Genomic DNA, 12,206 nt, shown 5'->3' with positions numbered 1-12,206 from the left:
GAACAGTCTCACGACAAATCTGCAGCAACACGTTGATAACATCCCTGAGGTTTCAATTGAAAAGGCTTATTATACATAGTAGGCCTATATTGAGGATAATGCCCCTTCAATGGTGCAGTGCTGCACCACTGCAATTTAGTGCCTTACTGCTGTGGCTGTATATTACGAGCACGTATAGAGCATGCATTATTCACGTGAAATCTGTCACGTACGTTATCACAAATTTTTCCACCCCGTTATTCCCAAAACACGCCTTTTTTCTCTTCCGTCACTCAAAAGAACGGCCCTTGGATGCAAGTGAGCCAACCACTGTCACAGGGAAAAAAAGCGTTTTCTCCAGACAATGGATGGAATAATATGTCAATCTTTCATAGTGCGTTTTGATTGGACAGTCTCCGTACGTGGCCTGGGGTAAGGCCCTCTTTTTCGTCACTGGCCTTAGCGTCACTTGACATTTAACAATACTAGACATCCTTCTTCATTGCCTGATATTGCAACAGAACGCATAGCTTCCTCCTCAAACCCGTACAGCTTTTGCTCTATTATCTATTGCGCAGATAAACTGGTAAGTTTTTTTCTATCAACTAATCCTTTTTTTATGTAAGATGATGTCGTTTTCAGCAGACATTACTGTATCATTGTATTTATAAGCCTCAAGCTGAATAGGTTATATATATATATATATGAAAATGTATGCACTCACTAACTGTAAGTCGCTCTGGATAAGAGCGTCTGCTAAATGACTAAAATGTAAATGTAATATATATATATATATATATATATATATATATATATATATGATGTCGTATTTTATTTTATGACTATAGTTGTTGAAGTATGACTCTTACGTGTGACTCTTCCTGTCCGGCACCTCCCAATGTATTACAAGGTCATACGGATGCAATGGCAAGGACAGACGCGGAAGTAACGCTAGCCAGGACTTCACATAGCATTTAATAACGCGTATATTATGTAAACTGTTCATAGCGCGCAAATAAATCCAGAAATATCACACAAGCGCTCCCCAAAAGACGATCAGGGCATCGTGTACACGCCTACATCAACGGATGCCAAAAGCGAATCCCTCACGTACGCACGGCATGTGAAAACTCCATAGAGCGCAACGCACCGGCTATAAGGGAAGATTTGGATGTATAATGAGATTTCAAACGAGTGTCATTTCGTTTTTCACGGTTGAAATGCTCACCAGAATATTTTAGATGCTTTTGTTTGAGAAATCAGACGGTCTCTTCCGATGGCGCACATAGGCAGACCAAGGTTGGGAGACTCATCATGATAACTAGCCTGCGCAGCTGCTAGTGGGTTATATCTACTCTATCGTCTGGGCTTGATGTACACAGACGGTAGGTAATACACTCGTGTCCCCGGGCGACAGGTTCGTAGTACGCATATTTCCCCCTTTTTTTCGCCCTTCTCGCCATTAAAAGGACATTGAAGCCTTTTGCAGCCTGAATGGAGAATGTTTTATGTACGAACCGGTCGCGGGGGGAGTGCATTACCGGCTACGCACATCAAGCTCAGACGATAGGTAGCTTAGTGGCTAAGAGCGTTGTGCCAGTAACCGAAAGGTCGCTGGTTCTAATCCCCGAGCCGACTAGGTGAAAAATCTGTCGATGTGCCCTTGAGCAAGGCACTTAACCCTAATTGCTCATGTAAGTCGCTCTGGATAAGAGCGTCTGCTAAATGACTAAAATGTAAAAATGTAAAATGAGATCCATAAAGCGCACTAGCGGCTACATAATAACCGCTTGGAATGGACACTTAGCTAGCGAAGGCTGTCAAGAATGTCAATATGGTTATGATTACCAATGTTAATGTATTTATTTAACATAATACACATAGGTAATTTAGTAGCATAGGCCCAGGCCCAGGCCTATACCTTATGACACTGCTATGACATTTGATTGCGTGGTGATAAACCATCCATGCTACAAACACTGAATCTTTCAACAGAATGATTTATAACAATGATTTCTCTCTCTCCATGTCTCCCTCATTCACCCCCCTCTCTCCCTCCCCCCTCCCCCTTCTCCCTCACTCCCCTCCCCTCTCTCCCTCACTCCCACCTCCCCTCTCGATCTCGCTCTCTCTCTCAGAGACACAATGCCTCACTCATTCCCATTCCTCTCTACGGAGCAGAAGAAGGAGCTCAGTGATATTGCTCAGAAGATCGTCGCTCCCGGCAAGGGAATCCTTGCTGCTGATGAGTCCACAGGTAGGGGACTGCCGATGAGTCCACACACACGGATCAGATCACCCACTAAACACACTCATACATGGCATATCAAAGATGGTGTACGGTGGCCTATAATGGGCTATAACTGCCAGACTGGCAGAGCGAGAGAGAGAGACAGAGAGATCGCACTATTACGTAACACAACCTTCCCTACATAACAAGGTCTACATGTAAAAACAGTGTATTATCAGAAAGAGAAGGGTATAAGAATGTATTAAACACAATTTGAACGCTTACCATCACTTTTCACAATGTCTGCAAGCAAAACCACATCTTCAGCTGTAACCTACCGCAGAGAAAGTCTTGCCCAAATGGCACTGTAGGCTACTTACATAACACATAGAAAAAATGTCACAATCCCTGAAAGGGAGAATGGCAACATCCACTCTCTGCTGTTACCATGGTGATGTTCCTCCATCCTTCCGAGAGCCTCGGAAATACAACACTTGGCAAACTGTCCTGCATGCTGGCACTAAACCTCCCATTCAAATTACAATACAGATGTCTTGGAGCATTTGGTGCCAACAAGGCCAGTATTCCAAATTTAGTATTTATTAAGTGTGATTTTGTGGGGTTTGTCTGTGCATGGTATTGCACTTCAAACCAGAATCTTCATGTCCCAAGGCCAGCCCGCTAACCAAAGTAGAGATTTGGAATTGTCATAACACTAGTAACACTGTATATTTAGGAATGTATTAAAGTGGAACTGATAGTATTTTAGCAACATGAAATCTTATTCAAATCTGTTCTTATACACCGCAGGAAGAATATGCCACTTATTTATTTTTACATTTTCTGACAAGCGAGCACTTAGATATGGTCATTAGAATGTTTGGGAATTACATACGGTAAGGCTTTTTGAAAATTCTATAGCAATATAGAGTGGGAAAACGGCCGTGCTTTTGGACAATTAATAGACACTGCAGTAAATAAAACCTGATAAAAACATCTGTCTCGCCCAGCACCAGAGTCTACACAGACCAGTGTGCCATAGCCAATCAGAGCTACGGTAGGTCTTTATGCAAACAAGCCATTTGTCACACAGGCCTGCCATCATTCACTTTGAACTGGACTGTGTGTTTACAGGCAGTAGCAACAGCGCGACTTTAGATCATTAGAACGCATTAGGCAAAAGCCACAAAATACACCTGAATGGATTTCTGCAAATACACTGTATTCGGAAAGTATTCAGACCCCTTCCTTTTTTCTACATTTTGTTACGTTACAGCCTTATTCTAAAATTGTTTTTTTTTTTAAATAAATCTTCATCAATCTACACACATAATGACAAAGCAAAAACTGGTTTGTAGAAATTTTAACAAATGTATTAAAAATAAAAAACTGAAATACCTTATTTACATAAGTATTCAGATCCTTTGCTATGAGACTCGAAATTGAGCTCAGGTGCACCCTGTTTCCATTGATCATCCTTGATATTTTTCTACAACTTGATTGGAGTCCACTTGTGGTAAATTCAATTGATTGGACATGATTTGGAAAGGCACACACCTGTCTATATAAGGTCCCACAGTTGACAGTGCATGTCAGATTAAAAACCAAGCCATGAGGTCAAAGGAATTGTCTGTAGCTCCGAGACAGCATTGTGTCGAGGGACAGATCTGGAGAAGGGTACCAAAAAATGTCTGCAGCATTGAAGGTCCCCAAGAACACAGTGGCCTCCATCATTCTTAAATGGAAGAAGTTTGGAACCACCAAGACTCTTCCTAGAGCTGGCCGCCCGGCCAAACTGAGCAATCAGGGGAGAAGGGCCATGGTCAGGGAGAACCCGATGGTCACTCAGACAGAGCTCCAGAGTTCCTCTGTGGAGATGGGAGAACCTTCAGAAGGACAACCATCTCTGCAGCACTCCACCAATCAGGCCTTTATGGTAGAGTGGCCAGACGGAAGCCACTCCTCAGTAAAAGGCACATGACAGCCAGCTTAGAGTTTGCCAAAATGCACCTAAAGGACTCTCAAACCATGAGAAACAAGATTCTCTGGTCTGATGAAACCAAGATTGACCTCTTTGGCCAGAATGCCAAGCGTCACGGCTGGAGGAAACCAGGCACCGCTTATCACCTGGCCAATACCATCCCTACGGTGAAGCATGGTGGTGGCAGCATCATGCTGTGGGGATGTTTTTCAGCGGCAGGGACAGGGAGACTAGTCAGGATCGAGGGAAAGATGAACGGAGCAAAGTACAGAGATCCTTGATGAAAACCTCCTCCAGAGTGCTCAGGACCTCAGACTGGGGCGAAGGTTCACCTTCCAACAGGACAACGACCCTAAGCACACAGCCAAGACAATGCAGGAGTGGCTTTGGGACAAGTCTCAAACTCTAAGCGGGCTGTCATTTGCCTTTTACTGAGGAGTGGCTTCCGCCTGGCCACTCTATCATAAAGGCCTGATTGGTGGAGTGCTGCAGAGATGGTTGTCCTTCTGGAAGGTTCTCCCATCTCCACAGAGGAACTCTGGAGCTCTGTCAGAGTGACCATTGGGTTCTTGGTCACCTCCCTGACCGAGACCCTTCTCCCCTGATAGCTCAGTTTGGCCGGGCACTAGCTCTAGGAAGAGTCTTTGTGGTTCCAAACTTCTTCCATTTAAGAGTGATGGAGGCCACTGTGTTCTTGGGGACCTTCAATGCTGTAGAAATTTTTTGGTACCCTTCCCCAGATCTGTGCCTCGACACAATCCTGTCTCGGAGTTCTATGGACAATTCCTTCTACCTCATGGCTTGGTTTTTGCTCTGACATGCACTGTCAACTGTGGGACCTTATATAGACAGGTGTGTGCCTTTCCAAATAATGTCCAATCAAGTGAATTTACCATTACCATTTTTGCTTTGTCATTATGGGGTATTGTGTGTAGATTGATGAGGATTTTTATATATTTAATCAATTTTAGAAGAAGGTTGTAACATAACAAAATGTGGAAAAAGGGAAGGGGTCTGAATACTTTCCGAATGCACTGTGTATATTTTATATTTATTGTATTAATATTTAACCTCATTCCAACCCACCTGTAGGCAGCGTGGCCAAGCGCTTCCAAAGCATCAACGCTGAGAACACTGAGGAGAACCGCCGTCTTTACCGCCAGCTCCTCTTCACGGCCGACCGCGTAGAGCCATGCATCGGTGGAGTCATCTTCTTCCATGAGACCCTGTACCAGAAGACAGACGACGGCAAGCTGTTCCCCCAGCTCATCAAGGAGAGGGACATGGTGGTGGGCATCAAGGTGGACAAAGGTGTCGTCCCCCTAGCCGGGACCAACGGAGAGACCACCACACAGGGTGAGAGATGACGCCAGGGCTAGGTGACCTTTGACCTCTAGTATTGAGCTCAACTTTGCTACATATGCAGATTGTATTCAGGGGATGGTTTGAAGAGTGAAACTGGAACAAAGTGTCGAGTCATGTTTATTTCATAATGTTAAACATATCCATCCCCTCTCTCTCTCTCTCTCTGTCTGTCTGTCTCTCTCTCTGTATGTCTCTCTGTCTCTCTCCCTCAGGTCTGGATGGGCTGTACGAGCGGTGTGCCCAGTACAAAAAGGACGGAGCTGACTTTGCTAAGTGGCGTTGTGTGCTGAAGATCACTGACACCACCCCCTCAGAGCTGGCCATCATGGAGAACGCCAACGTCCTGGCCCGCTACGCCAGCATCTGCCAGATGGTGAGACACACACAAACACACACACACACATAAAGAACAACAAACACGCATTGTACATATGTGAACATATTGGCACACATAAAATGAGTTGGCACACACTTGGCCTGGCCCCTACAGTTCACGCTTACATAACATCATTCCCCACTCTTCATCAATCTCCACAAAACAATATCTATTTATTATAAATGTTTCACATCTCTGCTTCGAAAAACCATATCACCACTATAATTACTTATCAAGGAGTTGTAGTTATTTTAGCCTGCTCTGTAGCTTTAGAGTTAACCACCAAGTGAATCAAATTAGCTCGAGTGCCAAGTTGCCAACTCCGGTGCCATTGAAATGCCGGGCACGGGCACCCTAACAAATAAAGTTGCATTGTCTGTTCTGTAGTCATGACGCTGGTTGCCATGCTCCTGTTCCCTTCCCTAGCACGGCATCGTGCCCATCGTGGAGCCCGAGATCCTGCCAGACGGAGACCATGACCTGAAGCGCTGCCAGTATGTCACTGAGAAGGTAAGGGATCGCTCCGACTAACAGAAAAACAGTGGCTACCTTCCAATGGCCATTCTAGCATGCCACTTAAAATGCATGTCTGCTTCATTCTAAGTAAGCTGCATTTACACAGGCAGCCCAATTCTGATCTTTCTCCCACATATTGGTCTTTTGACCAATCACATCAAATCTTTTCACATTAGATCATGTTCAGATCTGATCTGATTGGTCAAAAGACCAATTAGTGAAAAAAATATCAGAATTGGGCTGCCTGTGTAAACGCAACCTTAGTGTGCTAGTGTGGGTATTGGAATAGAGTGTGCTTAGTCTGTAGGATAGGGACACTCATTAGATCAATCAGTCATTCAATCCATTTCAATTTCAACATCTCTCTCTCTCTGTCCCCTTGTCTCTCTCTGTCCCCTTGTCTCTCTCTCTCTCTCTCTGTCCCCTTGTCTCTCTCTCTCTCTCTCTGTCCCCTTGTCTCTCTCTCTCTCTCTCTGTCCCCTTGTCTCTCTCTCTCTCTCTGTCCCCTTGTCTCTCTCTCTCTCTGTCCCCTTGTTCTCTCTCTCTCTCTCTCTGTCCCCTTGTCTCTCTCTCTCTCTCTCTCTGTCCCCTTGTCTCTCTCTCTCTCTCTCTGTCCCCTTGTCTCTCTCTCTCTCTCTCTCTCTCTCTCTCTCTCTCTCTCTCTCTCTCTCTTGTCTCTCTCTCTCTCTCTGTCCCTCTTGTCTCTCTCTCTCTCTCTGTCCCCTTGTCTCTCTCTCTCTCTGTCCCCTTGTCTCTCTTTCTCTCTGCCCCCTTGTCTCGCTCTCTCGCTCGCTCGCTCTCTCTCCCCCTCCTCCCCCCCAGGTTCTGGCTGCAGTGTATAAGGCTCTGTCAGACCACCATGTGTACCTGGAGGGCACCCTGCTGAAGCCCAACATGGTCACCCCCGGACACTCCTGCTCCCAAAAATACAGCAACCAGGAGATAGCCATGGCAACTGTCACCGCCCTGCGCCGCACCGTGCCCCCGGCCGTGCCTGGTGAGAAGGAGAGACATATACACTACCAGTCAACATTTTGGACACGCCTACTCATTCAAGGGTTTTTCTTTATTTGTACAATTTTTTACATTGTAGAATAATAGTGAAGACATCAAAACTATGAAATAACACATATGGAATCATGTAGTAACCAAAAAAGTGTTAAACAAATCAAAATATATTTTATATTTGAGATTCTTCAAATAGCCACCCTTTGCCTTGATGACAGCTTTGCACGCTTGGCATTCTCTCAACCAGCTTCGCCTGGAATGCTTTTCCAACAATCTTGAAGGAGTTCCCACATATGCTGAGTGCTTGTTGGCTGCTTTTCCTTAAATCTGCCGTCCGACTCATCCCAAGCCATCCCAATTTCCACCGGTCTAATGTCCATTGCTCGTGTTTCTTGGCCCAAGCAGGTCTCTTCTTCTTATTGGTGTCCTTTAGTAGTGGTTTATTTGCAGCAATTCAACCATGAATGCTTGATTCACACAGTCTCCTCTGAACAGTTGATGTTGAGATGTGTCTGTTACTTGAACTCTGTGAAGCATTTATTTGGGCTGCAATTTCTGAGGCTGGTAACTCTAATGAACTTATCCTCTGCAGCAGAGGTAACTCTGGGTCTTCCATTCCTGTGGCGGTCCTCATGAGGGCTAGTTTCATCATAGCGCTTGATGGTTTTTGTGACTGCACTTGAAGAAACTTTCAACGTTTTTGAAATGTTCCATTTTGAATGACCTCCATGTCTTAAAGTAATGATGGACTGTCATTTCTCTTTGCTTATTTGAGCTGTTCTTGCCATAATATGGACTTGGTCTTTTATCAAATAGGGCTATCTTCTGTATACCTTGTCACAACAAAACTGATTGGCTCAAACACATTAAGAAGGAAAGAAATTCCATAAATTAACTTTTAACAAGGCACACCTGTTAATTGAAACGTGTTCCAGGTGACTACCTCATGAAGCTGGTTGAGAGAATGCCAAGAGTGTGCAAAGCTGTCATCAAGGCAAAGGGTGGCTACTTTGAAGAATCTCAAATATTTTGATTTGTTTAACACTTTTTTGGTTACTACATAATAATAATAATAATAATAATATGCCATTTAGCAGACGCTTTTACATGATTCCATATGTGTTATTTCATAGTTTTGATGTCTTCACTATTATTCTACAATGTAGAAAATAGTACAAATAAAGAAAAACCCTTTAATGAGTAGGTGTGTCCAAACTTTTGACTGGTGGTGTACATATATACAAATGGAGACACACATGCACACACATACACACATGCATGCACGCATGTTTAGCACATGGAGATGTGTGAAACGTACTCCTCAGCCTTAAGTGTCCACGCTTGCGCCGCTCAAGACCTAGCTTTAGAGTGGCGCAACCCGTAGAGATGCTTGAGGGAGGACAGTCAGGTGTGTTTGTGAAGCAGAGGTCCTGGTTTCGAGCCAGGTATGTGCCGAATCGGGAGGAAGTGGTACACACTAAGCAAGCAGCATGACGTCCTTTACACACGCACGCACGCACACACACTCACTCAACCCACTTTCCACACACACACATACAAACACACACACAACCCCCCCTCCCCCCCACACACATCCCCTCCCCCTCTCTTATCTTACCCTTCCTCTTCCTGTCTCCCTCCCTCCGTCCTTCCACAGGCATCACCTTCCTGTCTGGCGGCCAGTCTGAGGAAGAGGCCTCCATCAACCTGAATGCCATGAACCAGTGTCCCCTTCACCGGCCCTGGGCCATCACCTTCTCCTACGGCCGCGCCCTGCAGGCCTCCGCCCTCAAGGCCTGGGGAGGCAAGCCAGAGAACGGCAAGGCCTGCCAGGAGGAGTTCATCAAGAGAGCCCTGGTATGACCCACACAGAGCGACGAACATGAGGGAGGGAGGGAGATACGAAGGGTGACATTGAGACCTGGGTTCAAATAGTAGTATTTGTTTTCTTTCAAATACTTTGATTGAGCGTTTCATTGAGCCTGCCTGCCTGGAGTGTGAGATGGGCGGGGTTTGCACTTTCGGAATTATTCCATTTGTTCCATTGCACCAGGCAAGCAAAGTGTTCCTAGATTCACTTTTAACTACGATAACTCCCGTAAGATATTACTAATCTATCAAGTGACCCTAATGCAGCACAGCTGTCAATTCTCAGAGTCAGGTTAAGGCATTTATATAATAAGCCTGATGGTACTTTGTGAATAGTACAACAGTTCAACAGTAGCAGTGAATACAAACTGAAATACATGGGCATTACATCACAAGGTTCTTATAATTATTGTGACCCTCTGTGATAACAAACTACAGCAGGGCTATTCAACTAGCAGCCGGTTTATACATTTATAATGGCCCTTTGATCAATTATTTTAATGTTTTTTTTAAGCAGTGGGGCATTCCCACTCCTTGTGTATTTTTCTTTATTGGGGTTAGAGACAGTGGGAGAAACACAGGAAATTGGAGAGATGTTTGTGCCAGAAGGGCGTGGGCCAAGACAGTATATATGTGGCCCTAACAGCTAGACCACTTCAGGCCACCCCCTTTGATAAATTCGGAACATTAATTTAAAAAATCCCAAAAGATATGTTTAGTGCCAAAATGAGCCCTCTGTCAGTATTCTCCAGTAGGATAATCTGTTTTCCTGTAGTCCCGCTCATTAAGTGCTGTCAATTAATATCTCCTAACATACAGCCAATCGCAGCTGCAAACATCTGGCGGCGCCACCGCAGGAACATCGCTTGTTTCATAGTCATCATGATCTGCTTATACATAATGATGTTAGGTGGCTAAGCATGTGTAATGCTCTAAAGCATGTGTAATGCTTTTTTCCGCGATTGCCGCAACAAGAAAGGCAACACAAATCTAGCAAAAATGCTTGATAGGGAGTTCGTAGCAAAGGTTTGTTTTTTGAGTGATCTGCAATCACTTGAATGGACTTAATTTGGTACTACAGGGGAGGGATAAAATAGTTATAGACATGATTGAAAAAATGTCTGCTTTTCAAAATAAATGTGTTATTTTCTCCTCTGTTTTGAGGCCCAACAAAATGCTCAATTTCCCTACACTCAGGGCTTGAATTGAGCAGAATAACATCTGTTGGGAAGCAAGAGCGTGCAGCTCAAACAACTGGTTGTCCCATGGAGCAGTTTACAGACGAACGACAGCGATAGAGTAGTTTAATTAAACTAGTTTTTCATCATTCATAAAAAGAATGCATCACTGATTCGTATTTCCTGCGACCTTCTGAAGTAACGCCTGTTTGTGTGCGCCCATGTGTTGTGTAGCCAGTTAGAATGCCGAAACAGTCATTTTTAAGGCTTTCCCCAAAAACCTTCCCAATTAAATGTTGACTCCAAAGTAGGCCTACATGACAGAATGATATCATGATGGTTTGTAGCCTATAAATCGGGTGGTCATTTGTTTTTGCAAACTCTGCCATCACATGTACACTACTGTAAATTGTATAGTAGGCTAGTTGAATTGCCCTGGAATACAGTCTCTAGGATAAGGTGAAAGGTCCTAAACAGTACTGCATACACCATATAAACCTAATAAAGTAAGGCCATGGGGTGGCCTACTGTTCCTATAATAATGAGATGGCAAGAGGAAGTGGAGCTAAGGCTCCATGTGTTCTTGTGTGGGGAGACAGAGGGTCTGTACTAATCGTAGTCTTTTATCTGTGTCTTCTGCTTTCTGTCTCACACCATCTCTTTCTCCATCTTACTTTCTTCTCTTTCCCCCATACCTGCTCTCTCCTCTCTTTCTTCTCTCGCTCTCTCACTCTCACTCTTTCTCTCTCTCTCTCTCTCTCTCCTTCTCTATCTCTCTCGTTTACAGAACAACAGCAAGGCCTGTCAGGGCAAGTACGTTTCCTCTGGAGACAAGGGCGCCGCCGGCGGAGAATCCCTCTATGTGGCCAACCACGCCTATTAAGTACCCACCCCTTTCAATATCAAACCACACCCCCAATCCCCCACACTATCCACTCAGCTGATACAGTTCTGGCCCGACCCCGCCCCCTTCGTGGGTCTATTCCTGTTACTTGTTTCTTCCCAAAACTCTTTCCCTCTTCCACTTTTTTTTTTTTTTTGCTTTGGACTTGTGATGTCACTGTTATGTTATGTCTAATGCAGGAGCGTTGTGTGTTTCGTCACCTTTTATTAAATTTTAGCACTCAAACCCCTCCTCCCCCAAGAGAAGAATATGTGATCCTCTGCCCCTAGTCACTCCCCCTTCGCTGCTGAGCTTGAGAGCTCCACCTCTTTGTCCCCACCCCCGCTCTGCTTACAAGCTCCTCCCCCAGACTATCCCTCGTGATTCAGTGTTGTCATCTTGATGATTCCTAAGTACATGTTCCTTCTTCTCTCGACTGAAACAACCACTGGAGGAAGACCTTGTAGAGTATATTCTTAATGTATGATATTCTATACACTGGAAATAGAAATAAAGAATCATATTCACTAAATGCACTTTTGTGATATCCTGTTTTGGGTTTGGGTAGACTGCCTGCTCTAAAGAGACTGCTAGGTGGGGGCGTAACTACCATTATATGTGACAGCAGGTTCAGAAAATGCTTGGGGATTCACAACATGTCATGCTGTAGCCATAAAAACATGGACAAGGACGATACACATTCGTCTAAGGAATACAGGAATATTATAAATGCCAACCGACTGGCAATGAATGACAAATTTGAACAGTCACAATATCAGCCTCACACTGACAACAGTTAAAACAAGACTCGCAAACAGGTT

The 12,206-nt window shown here is 44.5% G+C and overlaps 1 protein-coding gene across 1 annotated transcript; it reads left to right on the top strand.

The window, feature by feature from the left end:
• The first annotated feature begins 442 nt into the window (after window positions 1–442).
• aldoaa (aldolase a, fructose-bisphosphate, a) lies at window positions 443–11,917 on the top strand. Its single transcript, XM_045210861.1, has 8 exons — window positions 443–565; window positions 2,118–2,236; window positions 5,283–5,546; window positions 5,768–5,928; window positions 6,358–6,441; window positions 7,270–7,444; window positions 9,113–9,312; window positions 11,290–11,917. Exons 2-8 carry the CDS (start codon window positions 2,125–2,127, stop codon window positions 11,383–11,385), a joined length of 1,092 nt encoding a protein of 363 aa, XP_045066796.1. The 5' UTR covers window positions 443–565; window positions 2,118–2,124; the 3' UTR covers window positions 11,386–11,917.
• The last annotated feature ends 289 nt before the right edge of the window (window positions 11,918–12,206 follow it).

The sequence above is a fragment of the Coregonus clupeaformis genome, chromosome 35 (genome assembly GCF_020615455.1).
Source record: "Coregonus clupeaformis isolate EN_2021a chromosome 35, ASM2061545v1, whole genome shotgun sequence".
NCBI classification, from domain to species: domain Eukaryota; kingdom Metazoa; phylum Chordata; class Actinopteri; order Salmoniformes; family Salmonidae; genus Coregonus; species Coregonus clupeaformis.
This window is presented reverse-complemented; position numbering and strand designations above follow the sequence as displayed.

Excerpts from the sequence above, each read along its gene's own strand:
- aldoaa (XM_045210861.1), top strand. The coding sequence starts at position 2,125 with ATGCCTCACTCATTCCCATTCCTCTCTACGGAGCAGAAGAAGGAGCTC. Across the intron at positions 5,929-6,357 it reads ACGCCAGCATCTGCCAGATG|CACGGCATCGTGCCCATCGT; the intron begins GTGAGACACACA and ends TCCCTTCCCTAG. Across the intron at positions 7,445-9,112 it reads CGTGCCCCCGGCCGTGCCTG|GCATCACCTTCCTGTCTGGC; the intron begins GTGAGAAGGAGA and ends GTCCTTCCACAG.